Source organism: Hoplias malabaricus, chromosome X2 (genome assembly GCF_029633855.1).
Source record: "Hoplias malabaricus isolate fHopMal1 chromosome X2, fHopMal1.hap1, whole genome shotgun sequence".
NCBI lineage: Eukaryota > Metazoa > Chordata > Actinopteri > Characiformes > Erythrinidae > Hoplias > Hoplias malabaricus.
Window position 1 is genome coordinate 7,736,236 of NC_089819.1, and position 23,220 is coordinate 7,759,455.

The following is a 23,220-nucleotide window of genomic DNA, read 5'->3' on the forward strand; positions in this document are numbered from 1 at the left end:
TGGACCAGTATAATTGAAACCCTCCTCTGGGAAACATGTCTAATAGTGATCGGATACTGATCAAGATTGGGAGAAGAATTGAAATGCAGTCATCCAAGCGCACAGTCTCCTGCTGATGTTTAACTAACACTCTCTCTCTCTCTCTCTCTCTCTCTCTCTCTCTCTCTCTCTCTCTCTCTCTCTCTCTCTCTCTCTCTCTTTGTGTGTGATGTAAGTAATTAGATATAGTGTGCAGTATGATTGACAGTCTAACTCTCTGGTTCTTGGCTCTCCGTGGAGCTGTATGGGTGTGTGTGTGTGTCTGTGTGTGTGCATGTGCGTGTGTGTGTATGATTGACAGTGTAACTGGTTCCTGGCCTTCTCTCTGGCTGGATGTTTGCCTAGGGATCACATCTCATCCCCTCCACTCCAGTGCTCTTTAAGCACACACACACACACACACACACACACCTACACCTAACCCTAACCCTAACCTAACCCTATGTTTTGGTGCTTTTGGTTTGTTTTTTAACAAAAAGAAAAATAAAATAAAAAATTTCCTATTTGAAATAAAATTGTTTGTCCTGAGAGGTGAGTGTGTTGTCTAGAAACTTGTCCTGGCACTTCACTTAAACAAACACACAAACACAGGTTTAGGTCTCCACTGTACAAACATACACACACACACACACACACACACACACACACACACACACACACACACACACACACACACACACCTGTACAGGACTAAATGTTCACTCCCTCACACACACTCACACATACTCTCTCTCTGTGTCTGTCTAAACTGGTGTGTCTGCGATAAATACAGTAAATAGTAAATACAGAGACTACATTTATGTTTAGAAAAATCATATGCTGGAGGGGCTCAGCAACAGAGAGGAGGTCCCCATGTTTACATAATCTCAATTTTTCAAATGGTTTGGTGCTCACTGGGTAAGCAAAACATGTGAAATCACACACACTCTCTCTCAGTGTACTCTGGGCATTCTTACTCTCTCTCTCTCTCTCTCTCTCTCTCTCTCTCACACACACACACACACACACACTAACTGTTGGAAAAAGCTGTACCATTATGTGCCAAGGTTTGGACACCTCTAGTATAACATTTGATTATTATGGTATGTAGTAATTTAAATGTTTAGTTAGTTAATAACTATCTACTTAATATACGAGTGCTATGGATTATTTGGGTAGTTAATATGTTCAGTTAGTGACTTGGTTGTTGGTGAGTTATGTATTTATCTATATATTGATACACACATCTGTTTAGGTAGTTATTTAGTGAGTTCATTTGGTGGAGAGTTGGAAATTTTTAAAAAAAAGTTTTATTTTTAAAAAGTTCTATTTTGAAACACTTAAAATGTAGTTGTTTTAAAGGAATATAAAAGAAATATGTTCATCTTCAGCGCTGCAGTGTTTCTCTTTCTGTTCTGTGCTGTTTTCAGATCGTCCTCCTGTCGTCGCTGAGAAGCCTCAGCAATTTGACTTTCAAATTTCAATGAGGATAAAAACGGGAGAGAAACATTAAATCTAATCTAATGACCGACCCCCTTCACACACACAGTCCTCGTTAGTTCTCTCTCTGAAAGAGGCCACTTTCTTTCTTTCTGCTTCTTTTCTTTTTGTCCTGTAAATTCCTTTTTTTCAAAAAGAAAAAAAAAAAAGATGAGGGACAATGAAAAAGCTTTTAAAATGCAGTCTACATTCCATTACATATATTCCCTCTGCATATCCTTTCAGAATTTATTCATTAGAAAACATTTAACGTCACAGCCAATTTCACAGTGACCCATCCAGGGACAATGGACCCAGATTTGGCCTATTTTGGGCGGCGGGAGAAGGGATGGAGGGATGGAGAGAGAAAGAGGAGAGGGCAAAGGAGCGGGGGACAGAGGGAGAGAGAGAGGGAGGGAGAGAGAGGAGAGGGAGATGGAGGGAGGGTGGGTTTGTCTGATCTGTAAATGGGGTCTTCTTGAGACTCAGACTAAAATAGTGCTGTAACGGTCCTGGATCCCTCAATTAGAACAGGCCTCCTCCCACACAATAGAGACTTGTTGTTATGAGCCGTAATATCCCAGCGTTCCACAGGGATGCGGCTTGAGCCTGGATGTGTGCAAGCGTTTTGGCACCACATGCTCCAACCCCATGTCTTGTTAATCTTCTGATCTTCTGTGAAAATGCATCAGCACACCGTCTACAGACAACACACTCAAGTACATTTTGCCCACTTTTAACGTCCACTTGCTGTTAACTGTTTTTCGTCTTGTATTTTCTTATTTTCACTTCAACAACATTAGTCACTGATTTCACCAAAGGTATCTAAACATATCTGTGCATTTTACATGCTGTGAATGGTTATTTGTAAAGTCAGCTAATGAATAGAAGTGGCACATTTTCTACAAGATCCTCAATATTAATATTTGTTTTATTTAATGTGTTTGTTTCCTACAGAAGATTTTCTTCACTTAGAAAACTGACAGAATGTGTTATTTGTGGAGGGTCATCCAAACTGTTTCATTCATATTTAGTACTCTATATCAAATATCATATGTAATCTGTTTATCTAACATTTGTGTACCATTATAATTAAAAATTAATATTTATCCTACTTCCAGATACATTTATTTATAATAATTTATGTTTTATTCACATACAGATTGATTTGAAATGTTATTTCATAAAATAATTAAAATGATTTGGCAAAAGGACACACAATTGTAATGGATCAAATCACTTAAAACCACCAATAATCGTCTAGAAATGGGTTGAATAAGCCTATAATATTCTTACAACCATGTCATAATGAGAATTATTAGATAAACGGACTAGATTTAAAGTGATAAGTTGCTAAGGTGTCATTTTTTTTGCAGTGTACATAATACCCCTCCCCACAAACCAAGCCCAAAACATTCCCCACCCCCCTCTCACCCCTCGCTCTAAGCCAAAGAGGCAGGTGAACAATATCATTGAAGGTCCCCCATTTGAGATGTCAGAACCAATCTGAGTCTTGGGGGGCATTGTGAAGAGGGTGGAATTGCCCCACCTCCCCCTCATCTCCACTCTCTCTTATTTTCCATAGTTTTTACATGGGAACGAGCTGAACCCAGAGCACACCGGCCACAACAATGGAGGCAAAGACAGAAGGGGTGCTAATACATCACGGTGTGACACACTTGATGTGATAAGATGCTCGGAAAGGTGCCGTGAAGTAGGATAAGGAACACAAAATAAGGCAAATATATCTACTTCTAATACAACCCTTTAAAATCGCAGGTGTCTAAGCAAGTTCAGTCCAAGAACTTGGTCCTCCCTCTCCCCCCAGCATAAGCCAACATGAGCATCTGTAGCGGACAAATCAGCATCCCCAGTGTTCTCCCACAAGTATGCTGAGCTCATGTGACTCAACAGGGTTCTCCTCTGAGCGTGTTGAGCTGATGTAACAGAATTAACAGTAAGAGTTCTCCTCTGAATGTGTTTACCTGGACAATGGCATTGCATTTGAATGTGTTCTCTAGAAAAAATGACTATAAACTTTATGTGAATGTTTCTGATGATCCTGGAACAGTTAAACGTTGACCATAGATTGACCTCTTAAAGTGACACTAGGAGCACAATAATACACACAGACACCAGTACAGTCAATTTCCACTTAAGAAAAAAAACAGAAGATAAAATCCAAAATGAGAAAAAAGTGTCTGCTTTGATTTCATCATTTCAGCATTTTAAATATACCCTCCATATTACTGTCTGGAAAAATGTAGCTGTCTGTGTATAATCTTAATTAAAGCTTCTGTGAAGGTCAAGATGTACTACAGATGTCCAGGTTCACGAGCAAGTTAGTGACCATGGTTTAACCACTCTTAGTGGGTTTGTTTACATTAACCACTGAATTATTCATAGATTTTGGAAAATAAATTGAATCCCATTCAAAAGGCTGACTATCTACTGTCTGGATTTCTGGCTTGAAGACAAATTCCACATGTAATCCACATTTTCTGATGAGGACATCCAGAGAACCCACAGAAAGTGAACTTAATCACCCAACTGTCACAACACTCCATAGGTGCTCCGGCAAACCTCCTGTGCAGTGAAGCCATTGTCTTTTAATTAAGAGATGGTCCCTTGGCCTAGTGTAGTGTGTCCGTCATGGCTGATTGGAGATGACCTCATCTTAGGGAAAGAAAGAGGGAGGGAAAGATGAAGAGAGAGAGACAGAGAGACAGAGACTGAGAGAGGGAGGATACTCTACTCTTCAAGCAGCCTAGGCCAAGAAAAAGAAAGAGTATCCATGATAGGATCTCTTGAAGTGACCTGTGGGATCCTGTTACATTCCTCTCATAGAAAGTGGGTGGTAAACCTCATTGTTCATGTCAGCGATTAATGATATTGATGGTGAATTTGCATGAGAAAGCTGAAGCGTTTAAGTCAAATCAGAAAAAAATCAGACCTTCAGTGAACATAATTGATATACGAACCCTAGGATCTAGGGACGGTCAGAGGTTACCTTACATTCAAAAAGACTATAAAATGTATTCCTTTCAGGAGACATTTTTAAGAGTATACAAGTTCATACACTTGAATAAGGAAGGGAGAAGTCAGAGAACAAACAATGTTTCCGAAAACTAAAATTCAAAAACTGGGATTTTTAGTAATAATGTAAGCAAAGCTGTGTCTAAAACTGTGCCCTATTCACTATTCCCTACATGTGAAAATTAGGCTTACAACATAGTGCATGATTATAGAGAGGAGTGTTTGATAACTGTGAAGCTAGTGAATATCTGACATATTATAACAGAAGATTGCATTTCATAAACAATCTAACAGCCTCTGCAGAATTAGTGCAGTGTGTATTATGGGATTTTACAGTATGTTCTCAGACACCACTACAAAATGGCAGAACCACAGAATGGTGCACTATAGTGCACAGTTTCCCTATAGCACTTAAAACTGTCATCTTTGAGAGTGAGGAAAAAATTTCCAAATCTGCTTCAGGCCTAAAAACCTACAGCTGTTTGTTTGCATCCTTCCACTGTAAGAAGAATAGCTCAACACCATGGGTCTGAAAGAATGTGTAGCTGCCAAGAATCTCATACTGAGAACAGGAAACAGACACAAAAGAAAATTGTCAGACAAAGAAGCTGCTGGTGTTTGTCAGAGAAATGGACTGGCTTCTCTAGAAAATGACACTAAAAATATCTTTCACTATCATTATGCATCAGACGCTAACTAGACATTTAATAATTATCCCTATCAGGTGCATATACCTTTAAAAAGAGTCCCACTGATGTTTAAAGTTAAGATCTGTAACACATTGAATCTCAATGGACACAAAGACTACAAGTACATTCATCATACCTGCATTTTCACTGGTGTCTACTCAGAGTCTTCCATCAGTATAAATTTCCCTCTGAGAATTCAGCCAATTCTAGAATTTCTTCTCATGCTAACGTGAGTCACAGAACAATCTGAGAATCCACTCAACGCCTGGAAATAAATCTTAAGACCTTCAAAATGTCAAAATACATTGATCTCTGAGTTCTATGAATGATGCTACTTCACACAAAGCTCTTCCAAGCTCTGCGGAGTTAGTGTGGACTCTAGCTCCTTGCGCTAGCAGCTAAAGCTATGCTAAATGATTCATGGCCTAGTCCGGGGGTAAGGAACCAGATCTTATTCAGTGCTTAACTGGGTGTCTCCTACTCCACTGGGTGTGTAACACAAAGATACAGAAACACAATCCTACCAAACCCGATTAGCGCTCCTCCACTCCCTCAGTGCTACATGCTTCCCCGCAGGTCCCGTTACTGATCTTTGATTAGTGTAATACAATAATACCTCATCACTCACAGCTCAGTCTCAGTCATTCTTTAGAATTCTTTAGATTGAAGGAGGGCAGTGAATCAAGCTGTCACCAAGACAAACACCCTCTCGTAAATTAAAGTATACTAATCAAATATGCTAACATCAAGTGTAACTCCATCAAAAATCATTACATAATGAGCACAAAGAAGAAGCTTTCTGAGTTCTGAGTAATGCAGACTGTTGTAAATGCATTGGAGACACCCCTTTTAAAACATGGATTTAGCTTCTTTTCAGTGCACCCATTGTAGACACAGATGTTCAGTTGTACACACACAATGTACAGTACAATCTCTATAGAAATGCATGAAACAAAAATAGAATTGCTGAGCTGCACAAGAACATCACCATGCTGAATGTCCAGCGCAGACCAGTGGCTTATAAATTCCCCTAGCATTATGCTATGCTTTTAAACATTGGAGCATATTCTGTACTTTACTGTGTTCCAGTCAAACAAAATGAATTAATCTCTTTGAGTATATCATTGAGTATAATTTTCAAATGAAAATTATATACCAAGCTTTAAATACAAACTCTGAACTTGTAAATACAATCTTCTGAGGAGGACTTGGGAAAATTAACTCCAGGTCTTGGGAAACTTGCTTTAAGTTTTCGAGGCCCTGATCAAACCTACAACAAATCAGTTTCAAAAGCAGGATTTAGAAGACTGAAATTGTCCTTTAGGTGGCAACAAACACCAGCTTAGGTTCCTCAGTCACCTAGTTTACCTGGAGCATGTTGCCAGCAATGCCTGGTGTCCCTTTCCTCACCTTGTATGCCCTGAGCCTTCAGAACAAATCTAGAGTTTCTGTGTTTGCAGCTCTTGACTCAGAGGGAGACAGACACCGTAGAAATGTCAGTCTTAGTGCACAGTGTCCAGGCATGTTATCCTCCACTGCGTTTTTCAAACGGTCACTATATCAACACTGGATCGCAACACGATTTGAGGAGAACACCAACTTCTTATTTCTGCCTATGCTGTCACTGTCGGAACAAAAACTTTGACATAGGTTTTTGATGTTTTTCATTTTTGGAAAATACCACCAACAACCTCAACTGTATGAAGATATTTAATCAATAAAAATGCTCCAAATTTACTTAAAAATGTAAAAAATCTCGCCACTGTGGAGATTTTATACACACATTTGATGACCAGAAGATTGAAGATCAGTCCTGTCTTGCCAATATGATCCTCTACATTTTTCCACGTTCTTAGTTGTCCCAAACTGCTGAACTGCGTTGTCAGGGCTACCTCACACCTCTTACCCCCCCACAACACCACACACCCCCGGGCCTGTAATGCTTGTCCAACCTTAACAGGCTTTGAACCGCCTGCTGGGCCTCGGTACCGCACGAGACTCTGCAAATCCCATTACACATGAGTCACAGCACTTGATTCTCTCATTAGAGATTCCAAAAAGAGAATAAGGGTGTATTATAACACGAGCTTTGCTGCGTTCCCACCGAAAAATCCAACCACCTCTCACTCACTCTCTCTGTTTCTCTCTCTCTCTCTCTTGCTCTTCTATTTTCAGATTTGCTCCTTGTTTCAAATATCCACTGTGTTCTGGTGTCTTTCATCGTTACTCTTTCTCGTGAGAAGGTGCGACACTCATTTTTTTTTCCACTGCTGTGTTCATCATCTCTGAATTGCTAATGCAGGTTAAAAACAATAACAACAACAACACAAAAAACATGTATAACATGTCCAGAAATATTTAAATACTTAATGGATATATTTGGAAAAAACTACACAGTAATTTGTACACAGTGAGTTTCAGTGACATCACAGTATTGACTCTGATCTTGGTTTGCCTTTATCTAACTTTATCTAACTAGGACTCTCCAGCCACACTCCAAAATTCACTCTTAGAAGTCAGAAACTCAGATGTTGAGCTCTGGGGTGGACCATTCATTCAGACCCGTAGTGTTGAATTGTTTTTCTCACAGTGGAATGACAAACCCAAGCCGCTGTGGTTCTTATCATGTTTGTGCGGTTCTTAATAGTCCTATTTTCTCTGTTTCTTTACTCCAACTTTGGAAAACACTTTGTTTTTCATTGCCTTTCCTTTGTCCTTACTTATGCGAGTGGCATGGAAGAAATATCTCTGGAAAAGTGAATAAATTGTACTTAATATAAGGAAAATAAGGAGAACTGATGACCAACCAGCTTTCAAAAAGGCTAATATTGTTTTTTTGGAAAATATCTGATGCAAATTCTATTTAAGAGTTCTATTGACCATGGTATTATAGAAGCTCTCTTTCAAGACACACACTGTGTGTGTGTGTGTGTGTGAGAGTGTGTGTGTGTGTGTGTGTGTGTGTGTGTGTGTTGTAGCATTTTCAAAGTAACGAAGACAAACAGTTCTGACATAAGTCACAGACATGTCAAATGCACTGCTGAATGGACGATGAGCTGGTGTCAGGATTTCACTGGCAGAGTGTGGACGTGACCAAAGGTCAAGACTGAGCTCAGGGGTGACCCTGCTGATGACCCCTTTTTTGTGATGTCACTAAGGGGATCAAAGAGAGTGAGTGTGGGGACACTGCAGTGGGAGGAAAGCGTAAGAGCTTATTCAATCACTTGTCTCTCATTCTCTTACTGCTGATGTTTTACGGAAGTCATTCACCTGTGTCGTACATGGTTGCCATAGCACCACAGAGCTTTTCACCATATTTTACTACACTGACACTGATCTGGTCAAGACTAATGTTATTTATATTATGTCCAGTAAAAATTTCTAATGCATATCTTCACTGTCCAAAGAACAACATGTATCTCCAAAATAACAATTTTACAGGAGAAGGACAAAACGTTCTTAACTTCCAGTGGAATCAATGAAAAACATATTTTGTATTTGAACTAGTTTGGAGTATATATATATATATATTGGAGTATATATTTTGTTCCATTAATCATGAAATTTTGAGAAAAATCATGACTTTTCACATAATGTCTTTGGACAGTGAAAATATAGAAAACAAATGTGTTTAGTCTAGAATGGCCCAGAAACATAACCTGAATGATTTACTTGTTCACTGTCATAACAGGAATCTCATAGATATTTAGTCTTACCACAGAGGTGTTTTCCATCCATCCATTATCTGTAACAGCTTATCCAATTTAGCGTCGCGGGGGGTCCAGAGCCTACCTGGAATCATTGGACGCAAGGCGGGAATACACCCTGGAGGGGACACCAGTCCTTCACAGGGCAGCACAGACACACACTCATTCACTCACACCTATGGACACTTTCGAGTCGCCAATCCACCTGCAACGTGTGTTTTTGGACTGTGGGAGGAAACTGGAGCACCCGGAGGAAACCTACGCAGACACAGGGAGAACACACCAACTCCTCACAGAGGGTCACCCGGAGCGGGAATCGAACCCACAACCTCCAGGCCCCTGGAGCTGTGTGACTGCGACACTACCTGCTGCGCCACCGTGACGCCCACAGAGGTGTTTTATAATATTTATTTTCTGAATTTGAGGCCTAGCTCTAAAAGTCTTTTGTTGATTGTTAAAATGTATGTTTATCATCACTTATGACTTTTGTCCAGTTGATCCAATTGAAATGCACTAATTAATTGCAATCACTGACCATTTTACACAGACATGTTTCTTCAAGAAACAATAAACATCAGCAGAGCTTTGTCCCCAGTGCCATTGCATCCCATGAGCAGTAAATAACTGAGTTAGAAAGACTCATCCTCTATCATTAGGATGGCAAGTAAAGAAGGAAATACAAGGACATGATTGTATAATGACAGTGCTCCTGTGTTTTGTTTCTGAGTGCCCACTCAACTGCTCAATGCCCAGCCTGGGCTGCACTTGTATAAAGCCTGCCTGCACTGGACTGTGGAGCAGTGGAGCTGTCTTTAGAGTGATGGAGCTCCATCATATACCTGTGGAATGTTTTAGAGTGGTGCTTCAGAGCTAGTCATCAAACATCTGCAACTGACCTGATTAATGCTCTCATCACTGAATGCCATCAAACCCTCACAGCAGTTTTCCAATGTCTAGTGTGAAGCTGCAGGGGAATAGAAGCTATGTCTGCAGTAAAGAGGAACAAACTTCTGATTAATGGCCTTCATTTGGATGAGCAATCTTACAAACTTTTGGTCCCTTAGTGAAATTCTGAAAATAATTTCCCATGAATTTTCTTATATAAGGTCCTATACAACCCTGCTCTGGTGTTTGGGCCTGAAAGTCAAAACAAGAGCAGAGTCATTTTGTGATTACAGGCAATTATTTGGGATTATGTGGAGAACCAGGCCATTGAAAAGCTACAGGGAGCCGTGAAAGAGGACGTCCTCTCTGAAAGCTACATAAACAATAACACAAGGAGGGGATTAATGGTCCAGCCTCTGTCGGCTCACTGCTTTAAATGAGCAGCTTGTATACACAGACCACTTGTGTCACACTACAACCACAAAGACCACTCCTGCATCTTCATTTATATCTACACATAGATCATTCATTTTCTTAATATATACATCTGAAAGGAATACTGTACTATTTTTTGTTTAATTTAACTAAAAAAAAGGGGAAGCCTGTTTAGTTTTTAGCGAGAATTTGATTCTATCAGACATGACACCTCAACTGATCCAGCTCAAAAGCCAGGGAGGCTTATATCTAGTTCATCTTTGGCATTGGCCAGGGGTACTTTTAGGCTCATGTGCAGCTGTTACAGTGTGTCCACTTCTATTAACATATGCTCTTCTAAGCATATTATAAAAAGGCTGTGCAGTGTAAAGTAGACGATTGCACACATTATATTCTAGAAAATTTTGGACAGGGTGTGCAGGCATTAGGACCCTGCGGATCAAGTGGTTTCTTTTTGTCCGTTGCAGCTCGTGCATTGATCGTGGTCATTGTGACGTGGAGCTCCATCTGTAACGTTAATGTCCCGCGAGGGTCAAGTCAATTAACACACACACACACACACACACACACACATTGGTCTCTTGAAAAGAATGCATTAAAAATCAAATGAGTTAAAAATTTGTGCATTAACATGAAAATAACAAAATAACTGCTCTGTTTTTAACTGCCATGTTCATAAAAATATCACAAAGCACGTAAGCATTATTCATACATACAGTAGTGTGCAAAGGTTTTGCATCCGAGGCAAAAGATGTTTTGTTGATTTTAAAATAATTAAAAATATAAATAAATACAGAATAAATTCATAAATAATCAAAATAAATTTGAAAGTCATTGAACAAGTCCTCGGAAATCTGGCATTTTCTCAATTAATTTTATATCATGTTATTGTACTATTTAAGTATTATTGTTGCTACAGTGGAAAATCAAATTAAACATAAACATAATTTATAATCTGTGTCATTATAAACCTCTGTGTTAGCATTATTCAAACTTATGACAAATTTAATTGTATTATTAACCAATAGTTTTCTTCTGGTCGGAAATTACACAAATCGATTATAAAAGACAGGAAGACACTATGTGAAAAAATAAATTGGAAAAAATGACAACAGGCTTATAGCTTAAGCTTATAGTCTCCACTGAGGTTATGAACCATTTCTCTTTTGAAACTGTCTCCAGGTTTATGAGGGTGGAAGACTTTATTGTCATTACACAGGTTTTTAATTCCCTCCTTTTATTTTTGATGCCTTTCACATCTGGACACCAAAATGTGGACAATGATTTCTCTTAACCATTTCCTGACCTGATTGCCTATAGGTTTTGTATCATGGTCTTGTTGGAAGGTCCAGTGCTGCCCAAATCCAGTTTGGTTGCATTTATTTCTGTAACATGCCTCATGCTTTCTTTATTCTTAAATTAGTCCTCTTTTCTCCTGTTTTTTGTCTCGGAACTGATTTCAGTGATACGGTAAATAGCCTGATAAGATTTTTACAGTCCTGTTACTTTTGGCACCCCTGCATCAACCTGCCTGTTTGTTGACACACTTCTGTGCATTTTAATACAGCAACTGACTGAATGCTATGTAGTGAAAGAGTCGGCCACAATGTACAAATAAAATCAACAAACAGTTGGACACGACTGGTTTTCATTCATGCAGACGTGCAGCCGCGCGCCGCTCGCGCCTCTTTTCCCGCTGCACGAGTAGCGCGCGCATCCGGGGCGCGAGGAGTGATTTTATGTGTGTGTGTGTATGAGTGTGCGTGTGTGTGTGTGTATGAGAGAGAGAGAGAGAGAGGGAGAGAGAGGGAGAGAGAGAGAGAATGCCCAGAGTACGCTGAGATAGAGTATGAAATGTCCTCGGAAGTGTAGTGATACAAGTTTGTTTGTGTGTGTGTGTGTGTGTGTGTGTGTGTGTTTGTGCGCGCGCGCGGAGAGTGTATCCTACTCCTAGCTGTTTTTGGTCTTTTTTTGTTGCCCGGAGCTGCAGGTGAAACTCTCTGCAGACCACAGCTTTACTGAGGAACAACAAACAAATATGACTTGGCCATCTTTTTAAAAAACTTATTTCCCAATGTTTTTAAATAGACACTAACGCTGTCGATTTAAAGATGGGTTTTAATTCCTTATTTCAAAATTGATTTTTTAAAGCGTGCTTTTAAAAGTTTATAGAAAATATACAATTGTTGTTTTTTTTTTGTTTGTTTTTTTTAACGCTTTTTGTTTTATAGAACAGTGTAGACAGGTGTATAAATATTTATGAAATACCCTTTTGATGGCTGCTGTCCGTGCAATTTTTTATTTTATTGATTGATTTACTTATTTTTTTGAATATACAAGTTTATGGAAATCTGCACTTGCGGTTACTGTAGAATGATTTTTATATAGCACAGATCTGTTTGGCCGTTTTGTGATTTTTTTTTTTTTTCAGATTTTTTTTTAAAATATATATTTAATATTTTTTTCAGAGCATTCCACGGTATACGGAGCTCTGTGACTTTTAAAAATAGCTGTATAAAATTATACACTTGTTTATTGATTTATGTTGTTTAAGCCTCTCGCGCTGTTCTTAGTACAGTGCTCGGTGTCCTGTGCTCCCCCCGCTTCTCTTCTCTGCGCATGCGCAGGGAGGGAAATTTAAAAAACGGTTTTTGGGGCTCGAGCGCCTCTGAGATTAACGGCTGACAGCCGCCGAGAAACGGACAGAAAACACAGCGGAGACAAAACAGGTGAGAAAAGACGAGTTTATTATAAAATATGAGGCTATACTGAGGACAGAAGGGGAGAGAAAGGCAAACTAAGCGGTTAACCCTGTTTGGTTCTGGTTCTGGTTGGATTCTTATTCTTCAGCTTCTTTATAAGAATTCTCCATTTTCTGTTAAATGCTGCAGTAAATAACCTATTTTTAGGGTATATTTCGAGCTATTTTGTGGCACTGAAAATATAAAATTCAGGCAGTATTGGGAAATTATCCTATAGCTGATTTTATGATTGACTATATTTGGAAATTAACTGAGAAAAACTAAATCTGGATCAGTCTAGACAGAAAAAAATATTTTTCTCAGAAAATGTACATTGTGTCATTAATGCTGAAATGTCATTAATATGAAGGAAACAGACACTGTATAGTTCAGTTTAGATTCTGTCTGTATGGAGCTGATAAAGACTCCACTGTTATGACAAAAGTGGGCGGAGCTACAGCTTCATTAACCTTACTACAGTTCACAAAATAAGGTACAGCAGCACTAAAAGACCATGGTTTTGCACCATTTTTCTTCATTTTATCACAATAATAAGTTAATTCTGTTTGTTTAATCAAAATATCTGATGGTTTATTCCATTATCACAGAATAAACAGAATAATTTATTGAGATGTCAAGCATATGAACATTAACACATTATGTATATATAGTTATATAATGACATATATAATCTCATTTATCTGTCTCTGAACAGCTCTCCATAAGGTCATTTTCACGTCTCTTTCATTTTATTTGACTAAATCACAGTAACTCATTATATTGTATGTATATATACATACCATTTTTTCTTTGTCTGTTCTCTGAGTTTAAACTGAAGATTGTTACAGCAAATTGTGTTTTATCATTTAAATGTACATGTTAGATCTTGTGATATGCTACAAGTTATTTCTCTAAAAAAACTACATGGTCAGTATTAACTGTTTGAAAACCTCACTGAAGAAATTCCACCTGATTTTATTAGATCAGTATACAGAAGTATACAGAGAAATACGTCTTAATATTTAATTAGATTCATTAGAAAAAAATCTCTATTTGTCCCTAACTAAATTACTACATTAGTTGCTGGACTGCTGTAAGTCTCAGACACTGCCTACCTTCTAAATCCTAACTGGAAAAATGTAAATCATTCGGATATTTCTGTGCTTACATAAAAACGTGTATAATAATTTATGTTAAATCTAGACTAGTTTGACAAAATACTGTGATACGTATTGTGTACTGTGAAGATATCTTTAATTGTCGTGTTATGGGATTTTTTGCTATATTTCCCACAACTACTTTCAAGCTATTTTTCAAAACAGGATTAATTTAATTTGTAATTAGCCCTATATTTTGTGAATGAGAAGTGTTTCACCTTTAACACTGTCTGTTTATTGATAATTATAGCACAAATATTAATAAAGATTCACAGGCATGTACATTTGTCATGAAAAATGTAGAGAACATAAGAGTAGCATTAATGTCCTTAGTTTGTGTCTTTCTGCTGTAGGAAATGATAGAAGGGGCTTTTCCACAGAGGATTGCAGGACTGATGGAAAATTCAGCTCAAGACTACAGGTAGAGTTTATACCAGCATTTACGCTTAAACGGGGGCTCAGTGGTCAGAGTAAACTGAGTGTGCACCATTCCTCACTATGTTTTTTTCATAAATTCCTTTGTTTCTTTAGTGTTTGAATTACAAAGCTTTTTCAGGGAGTTAATTTGCATTGTATTTTGAATTAGTAGTTGACAAAAATTGTTGTATAGAGTTTTGTCCATTAGTTCAACTGCTCTGTAATAGATTAATACATTTCAAGTAGTCCATATTCTACTACCTGGTGATGTGCATTTGGGAGGCAGGTTTTTTATTTTTTGTGCAGACATTAAGGAGTGGGAGAATGCACCATGTTTGCCTGTGAATGGAGCTGTCAAAAAGCATCAGCTCTGTGTACACGCACCGTCCCACTCCGTCAGTCAGGGAGAGAGGGAGAGAGAGTAAGGGACAGAACAGAGAATCTCCATCCACCCCCTCACACTTCTCCCGTAGATACTTAACGGTTTGCATCAGTGAGCAAATCTAATCATTTTTTCTTTTTCTCTGTCTCTCCTTCTATTTGTCCAACTTCACTCTAATTACTGTGAAGAAATCTTACAATACACAGCTGGCTTTACAATGAGACATCAGAAATGCAAATAAGTACCAGGATGTTTCCCCCTCCCTCCACAGGCCCTGATTATCACAAATTTGTGTTATTGTTATGATTTTTTTAAGAACCACAAAGGACATTCCTGACCTTCCAGGGCTCCACAATTAGTGAAGCACAATGAAGATTGTTTTATAAAGTGCAGTGGTCTTTCATTATATTCGTGCATCAGCAGAAGCTGAACAATTCATTTTGAATGGTTTGATCTGGCCATAGAAACAATATGGACAATTGCAGCTCATTGTTGCTGGGTTTTGGCACAAAACAAATTAGGATTTTATTTCAGGTTGAATGTTACAGTTATTCTTGCCAATATTTGACACTAACAACACGCCACAGCAACAAGTGGCTGTGGTGTTGGATCAGATCAGCTGGTGTTTTTGTGCCAAATTCAGCCCCAGACATCTGCTAGATCTGCAGGAAATTTTGTGGGTTTGTGCCAGGCATTTAGTACAATAAAGGGCAGAACAATTCAGGAATTTATTCACTGGAGAGCTAGACAGGTTGGTGTTTTGTAGTAATTTTCTGTATTGATTTCCAAGGGACAGTGTGGTATTTTGATTTTAGTCATTTTAGTTTTTTGTTTTTTCATCAGGCATTTTGTTTTTAACTGATTGCAATGAACAGCTGGTTTAGTATAGAGTTTAATAAAACTGAGCACTTTTTTTAAACACAGATATTCTTGCTGTCTTTCTGAATTCATGAAAAAAAAAATCATCATGCATTTACTGGCATATTTCATCATAACTGCAATCACACTGGACTAGTATGACATTTAGAAAGGGCAGATCCAACCAAAGTGATCTTTTCCCTCCTCATTGTTCGTAAAATAATTTTTCAAAAATATACTTTTTAAGACGTTGGTCTTAATTACTAACAATTAAGGTTATAAATCTGTTACAGTCATATGGAGGACAACATTCACAAGACGTTCACCAGGTGTCATTCTACAGGGAAGCTTTTGTGTAATGATATTTGAGGTGGTAAACAGATGTTAAAAGTGTGGTTGCAATATGTCTACTTTTTTGTGGTTCAGGGCTAGACGTCCTTCAAAGCTTAGAGGAATAAAGGTTGAGGTATAAAGTTTCACTTTTTATTTTATTTAAACAGTATCTATAGACAGGTTTTTTTATACACTTGTATATAATTATAGACATGACAACTTACTTTGATCTTTTTAGAGTTGTTATTGTTGAACCTGTTAAAATACGTAAAGTAAAATTATTTTAAAGTGATGAAACAATGACTCCAGTAAAAGTGAAATGACCAAAATCTAAAAAAAAAAAAAAGATTAATGTTCCAGCTCAAAAAACTACTTAAGTACTGAGTAGTTTTTGGAATGCAGTAGAAATTAGCACGCACTAATCATCTTAGAAAGTTTAAAACACAGAAGTCAGCTGTGTGACTAACCAAAAAGCAGCTCAATTGCTGCTACAAATGTAACATAATGAAATTAAATGTTAAAAAGGAAGTGGTCAGAAGATTCTACCATCCTCCAAATATTATTATTATTATTATTATATTAATACTACATATTATGCTAAATACTACTACTAAAAATAATGCTGACCATTGATAGAGAACATTGGATTTCTACACAGCTCTATTTTACTCTGTAATACCAAGTAAAATACGGAATCCAAGGCCCTGTTCCTGTTATATCCTTTCCAGTGATGTAATTTATTCAGGTGACAGACTGGTAGTGCTTCTTCTACCCCCTCTCTCCTCCTAAACTACCCCCTCAGGCACTGTCTACTCAGGGGGGGAGGGGGCAGAAGGCAGGGCTCTGGTGGAAAGGGACAGGGAAACAGATGGCATCCTATTTGTCTGAGTTGTGTGAGGCCTGTCATTCCAGCAGATTAATGCAAGGGGTTGGTTAAAAAAAGAGAAAAAAACGGTAGAGACAATCAAGGAAGGGTGTGGAGGAGGGGCACGGGGCAAAACAATGGCGCCACGTGCCGGGGTGCAGATTTGTCGTTTGGGACACAATGGGTGATCATTTTTCAATAGGGCCGGACCAACTGTTGCAGACAAAGTGTGCCCCATAACCACATTTCAAACGATCCCACGCGCTGTTTACATACGATTCAGCCAATGGTGGAGAGGCAGGGCCTGGTCACATGACTGAAGTCAGAGATTTGGTGTGTTGGCTGGAGGGGTACAAAGACCCACAAAATAACCGAAAAAGTGAGGGTTGTCATAGCGACCCCAATTATTGGGCTCAATGGTGAGTGAGTGCAGGGACGTCTGGAGAGGATTCAAGAGCCACTCTTCTTTTTATTCCCTCTCTTCCCTGTTCTCCTGTCTCAAGTGCATTACTTCCCTCATTCCATCATTATATTAGTTTTCTTGGTTCTTATTTTTGTTTTAACTGTACGACCAGAACTGGTGGAAAGAACAACAAAAAGGATATTCCTTAAAATGTTATTTAATGGTACTAAGTTCACAACATTCATTATGTTCTTTTCTTTGTATTAGTTTGTTATATTTGTTAGAAAATTATTCTGAAGTGAAATAATGATGTTTCTCATATGGCGCAAACCAATTTCCATCTTCTAACATGTCATCTCCTACAGCAGCTGTTTTAATCATGGCTGATTGAAAAGTGTCAGTTGGTTTAAGTGTTGTGTTGTGTTGTGTTTTGGAAGGCTGTTGACCACAGACCCCTCCCAGCTGAATAAAGATGAGCTCCCTGGTGACCTCCAGTCTCTGTCCTGGCTCACAGCGGTGGACGTCCCCCGGCTGCAGCAACTAGGCCCTGGACGGCCAGACTTTAGCATCTCCGCACAGAACGGCCTGCTGGAGCAGCAGACAGGTCAGATAACAGCCTCTACATTTAAAACTCATTACTCAAGACAAAAGACAAGATAGTTTTAAATATGTCTTAATCAGTTTATTTTAACAGACCTAATACTATTAAATTTATATAATGACTTATAAATAAATAACTGATTTGATTGTCCTGAGTTCAGGACAAAATATACGAAAATATATAAAACCATGACTTTGAACTGTGATTAAATTCCAGCCCAGCTGAATAACATGACTGTAGCAGGAGGAGCTGCTTCCATGATCCATCTGCAGAGCAACATGCAGCACAGCCCAGTGGGAATGAACAGTGTAAGTTAACACCTGCTGACTTTAAAAATTGCTGCATATGGTTTATCATTGACGCATAGGCTTTTTCGTGTACGTTAAAAAGGAACAGAAAATCCAGTGAGGGCCTAAGGGCAGGTACATCAACAGAATAACGGTTCTGAGTCAATAACATATTCTCTGTGATAATCAACTCTGTTTCCCAAGCACCAGTCAAAGAGTAGTATACAGCGCTAGCGTATGAGCATACATTGGATGTCTTGATTAATTATTATGTTGTTGTGAATGATGTAACGCTTCTGTTTTCCAGATACCTCAGTTCTCTCCTGGGTTCCCTTGTCCTGCCTCTGTTTACCAGGCAACCTCTCAGCAGGTGCTGACCTTCTCCCAGGCCAACCAGCAGGTACCTCACATAATTAAAACCGTTTTGCATTCACCTGTACCAGACATGCCCTGGTAGGCAATAACTCTGTCTATCTTCAAGTGGGATAGTCCACCCTTGATTCTGGAGATTTAAGCATGGTTTACTTTATTTCAAACCCTAATATGACATACCCAGTCAAGTCTGATCAGGTCTTCAGAAGAATCAGAACAGGGGAGTCAGTGGCCAGTATTTGCCAAGTACTCCAGTGTAAGAACACTGATCTAAGTCTGTTTAGTCTGTGTTTGAAGTTTTAATGATAGTGATAGCTGTTTTTTTATGATGTTTATTGTGTCAGAGACAATATATAGGAACATTACACTGAAGTGAGAAACTATGCTTTTCTTACTGATTGAATTTATTAAGTGGACCATAGGCAATTCTTACTCCTGGAAATATGAAAAAGTGAAATATGAATATGAAAAAAAAAAAAGGAATTGTACAGGTCATCAAGTGACTCAGTAAGGTGATTTTCATACTGTAAAACAATGGAATAGTTTCAAAAGCTTTGCATTTAACACATAATCTACTATAAATCATGATTTGTGAAAGGTATTTTTATGTTAATTAACTGATAGATTTACTAAAAAACAGCCAAAATATGCACTGAAAACACAGGATTCACAAGTGCTCTATTATCTCTGTCTCTCTTAAGTGTTCTCCTGGAGGACATTACGGTGGTTATAACAACCAGAGTATATTCCCACAGCAGCACATCCCTCCACACAGCCAAGATCTGCAACCCAAAACCTTCCCCAAACCCATCTACTCCTACAGGTAACCATCCGAGCCTCTGATGGCCAAAACCTCATTTGAACTCTAAACAAACAAAAATTATAATCACCAGCATGAGCCACTCACTCACATGTTGGAGTCTAATGTAAAGTATAATGTCTCTCATTTTTTTCTCAGTTGTCTTATTGCTATGGCACTGAAGAACAGTAAAACAGGCAGCCTTCCAGTCAGCGAAATTTACAGCTTCATGAAAGAGCACTTCCCTTATTTTAAGGTAAGGACAAGAAACATTTCATGTTAAAAGTTTAAAATAATGCCAACACAAACCCTTTAATGCATTAAAATTGAAACTTAACCAACAAAAATAAAAACTAAGAAAAAGGTATAGGATTGCTCTGGGACTTAATCCTGTCAAAATAATAAAGGGTTCACAATAAGCTAACACTGCAACTCCAGGCACAAATAAGCAATCAGTGGTAAATCCTACATTTTCTTGTTCTGTGTCTGATCCTTAGACAGCACCAGACGGCTGGAAAAATTCAGTGCGGCACAACCTGTCCCTGAATAAATGCTTTGAGAAAGTGGAAAATAAAATGAGTGGCTCCTCAAGGAAAGGCTGTCTGTGGGCACTGAACCCTGCTAAGATCGACAAGATGGAGGAGGAGATGCAGAAATGGAAACGTAAAGATCTGCCGGCCATCCGCCGCAGCATGGCCAACCCAGGTTAGTGCCTCCCTGAAACAATCCATGTTATTTTCCCTTTACGTATTTGCTTATTTATACTCACAGGCTAAATCTAAATCAAATTTAAAATTTAAGACAAAATAGCTGTAGATATTTGTGATTTTAAGCATGATCTCACTTAAAATTGTAAAATTATAGTTTAGTTGTCTTTGCTTAGATTCCCTCTTAACCAACAGGTAGCATATAGCCTCCAGTACAAAATATATGACTATTTTCTATAATGTATTGTTCACTTTTTATCAACTGTTAATTACGAAAAGTAAAATCTCAGCCAGAACATCCAGAAATTAAGGTTTCAGTTTCACTGAAACAGGATAAAGTGGAAAATTAATGAAAGAAGGAATTCATATAATTCTTCTTAGTCTTTTAATAATCTGTTGATATTAAGTCAAAGCTCAGGCCTTTTTCCTGACACTCCTAATTTTTCTGCAGGCCACAAACCTTCTAACAGCCTGTCTCCTCTTCCTCTCTGTTCTGTAGATGAATTAGACAAACTGATCACGGACCGTCCTGAGAGCTGTCGGAGGAAACCTCTGGACACTTCAATGACACGTTTGCCAAGCTGTGTTCCAGTGCAGCCACAGCCAGTGGTAACCCTGTCTCTGCCGTGTCTGCCTATTCACCAACAGCTGCAGCTGCAGCTCCACAGTCAGCCTAGACTGACCCCCGCTTCTCCAGCTCCGGCCCAAACCCCCCCACTTCACACTGCCCCTGAGCTCATACACAGCAGCCCGTTGCCCTCAAAACTACCCTCCGACATCTACACAGCCCCCAATGACGCTCACTCAGAGGTGGACGGTCTTGATCCCAGCATCATGGACTTTGCTCTACAAGGTCAGTGTCTCAGGACAACAACAGCTAAACCGTCTCTACAGCAGCGTCACTGGACAAGTGTAATTTGCATGGAATCCATCTAAACCCAAGAATAAATTAAATATTTGCTTTCTACTTAGCTCTGTTTATTAGTCTCAGGATCAGAATGAAACAGTTTTCAGGTTAGAATCACTACATCTCTTACCCTCTACAGGGGACATGTTCCTGATTTTCATGTCTATAATGGCATCTATAATTCTAGATTTGTTCTGTATTTAAAAAAATCCCTCCCATCATCGATCAAAAACCCTAAAAATTCACCTCTTCCTCTAAATGAAAGGTTACAAGATATTTTTCAGGAAAAAATCCTAATGGTTTAGACATGGCTCAGGTGTGGTGTAAGCCATTAGGATGGTCACATCTATAAAAATGCAATTAGGCACTGCAACCTCTACAAATTCTTCTGGGTAACAGGTCTTTATCATCATATTCTGTCAGAATGAAACATCATTTTGAAAACCTCTAAATATTGTAAATTGAATCAAAGTGTTCTTTTTTTAATATAATTTTATAAAGCATATGAAATATACAATATATGGCCAGTAAAGAGGCCATTTTCTAATTCACAAGGACACATAAACCTAATAAAAATAAAAAGTGGCCCAAATCCAAACTGAAAATTTCAGATTCAGTGTTTTTTTTTGAAGAAAAGCTCAGATTTGGGCTGCTTTTACTTGACAGGTGAATGTAGCCTTATGGTCACTGATGCACCCCTTATTAAAGACATGTGCCAGCTTATATGATTCTTTTAACACATCTTGCTGCTCTGTGTAGGTAACTTGTGGGAGGAGATGAAGGACGACAGCTTTAACTTGGAGGCCCTAGGGACGTTCAGTAACTCTCCCCTGCGCCTGTCTGATTGTGACCTGGATGCGGTGAACCTGACACCAGTGTCCAGCACAGGGACTGTGGGACTGCCCTACTCGGACCTGCAGGTCACCAGTGTCTACACATCCTATAACTCTCTGGAGCACAACAGCCTTGCCAGCCAGTACATCAGTACACAGGGCAGCAGCAAACCCATCATCATGCATTAACACACACACACACACACACACACACATACACTGGACACACAACACAAGCCCGATCAAGCTTTACTCCAAAGGACCAATCAAGAGAAGTTTGACTTTTTCTTTATTTTTTTCAGTTTCTTTCTGGCAACTAATGAACAGCATAGACTTAAGTATTTTTTGTGGACAGCTCCTGCACTCATCACTGTGAGACAGAGCCTCTGGAAAACTGATTTTACAAAAGAAAGACATGTGGATTTAATGTCTGATACCACGACTGAAAGGAAATGACTGAAATGAGGCATTTCTGGAAAAATAATCGAAAAAAATATATAATGGCTAATGATGTCGTACCTACACTATACGTCCAAATTCTTTAGAGTGTAACTCAGCTTTAAGGATCAGTCAGTGTGGACACAGCAGTTCGACTGTACACAAAGTTTGTTTTATCTCTATAGACAAGCAGAAAACAAAATGGAGCACTCTGTAACAGATGCACATGAAGCAGTGAGGAGCTCATACCCTTGGAATCAGTTGGGAATGTCAGGACTAATCTTTCACCATCCTGCTGCTGTTGTAGCTGTGATCAAATCCTCACAGCAACATTCCAACATCTTGTTTAAAGCCTTCCCAGAAATGAAGGCCAAGAGGAACAAACTGGAAACACTGGATGAGCAGGTGTCCACAAACATATGGTCATGTGGTGTTTAAACACTTCTAAATAAGAGAACGAGTTTTGTTGAAGTATATTTTGCTTAAGTCTTTATGGTATTTTTCTCCATCATTGAAACAAACGTGCATTAACAGTGTCTCACAAATGGAACTGATACTTGAGCTATTTTTTGTAAACCAACAGATCCCAAAAGCCAATTCCAGGAAAAAAGAAGGGATTTGTGAGCAATTTGAGTTGTAGGTTTTGAGCCTCTAACTGAGCTGTTTCATGTTTTATATCTGTGTTTGCCATTAGTCGTGTTACTGTAGTTTCTGTCTTTTGTTGTATTGTGATAGATGGTAAAACTACTTGTAATTATTGTTTATTATTTATATTTATAAATGAAATTTTGAATGGGGCTGTAAATGATTCTCTTTTATTGTTTTTTATTTTAAATATCAAATTCTTCTATATGATAAAAGGGTACTACAT

The 23,220-nt window shown here is 38.6% G+C and overlaps 1 protein-coding gene across 1 annotated transcript; it reads left to right on the forward strand.

The window, feature by feature from the left end:
• Window positions 1-12,879: 12,879 nt before the first annotated feature.
• On the forward strand, window positions 12,880-23,076 carry LOC136677191 (forkhead box protein N4-like). The gene is made up of 10 exons (XM_066654647.1): window positions 12,880-12,978; window positions 14,501-14,568; window positions 17,843-18,009; window positions 18,223-18,314; window positions 18,601-18,693; window positions 19,367-19,488; window positions 19,624-19,720; window positions 19,962-20,169; window positions 20,671-21,024; window positions 21,838-23,076. Exons 2-10 carry the CDS (start codon window positions 14,504-14,506, stop codon window positions 22,098-22,100), a joined length of 1,461 nt encoding a protein of 486 aa, XP_066510744.1. The 5' UTR covers window positions 12,880-12,978; window positions 14,501-14,503; the 3' UTR covers window positions 22,101-23,076.
• Window positions 23,077-23,220: the final 144 nt, after the last annotated feature.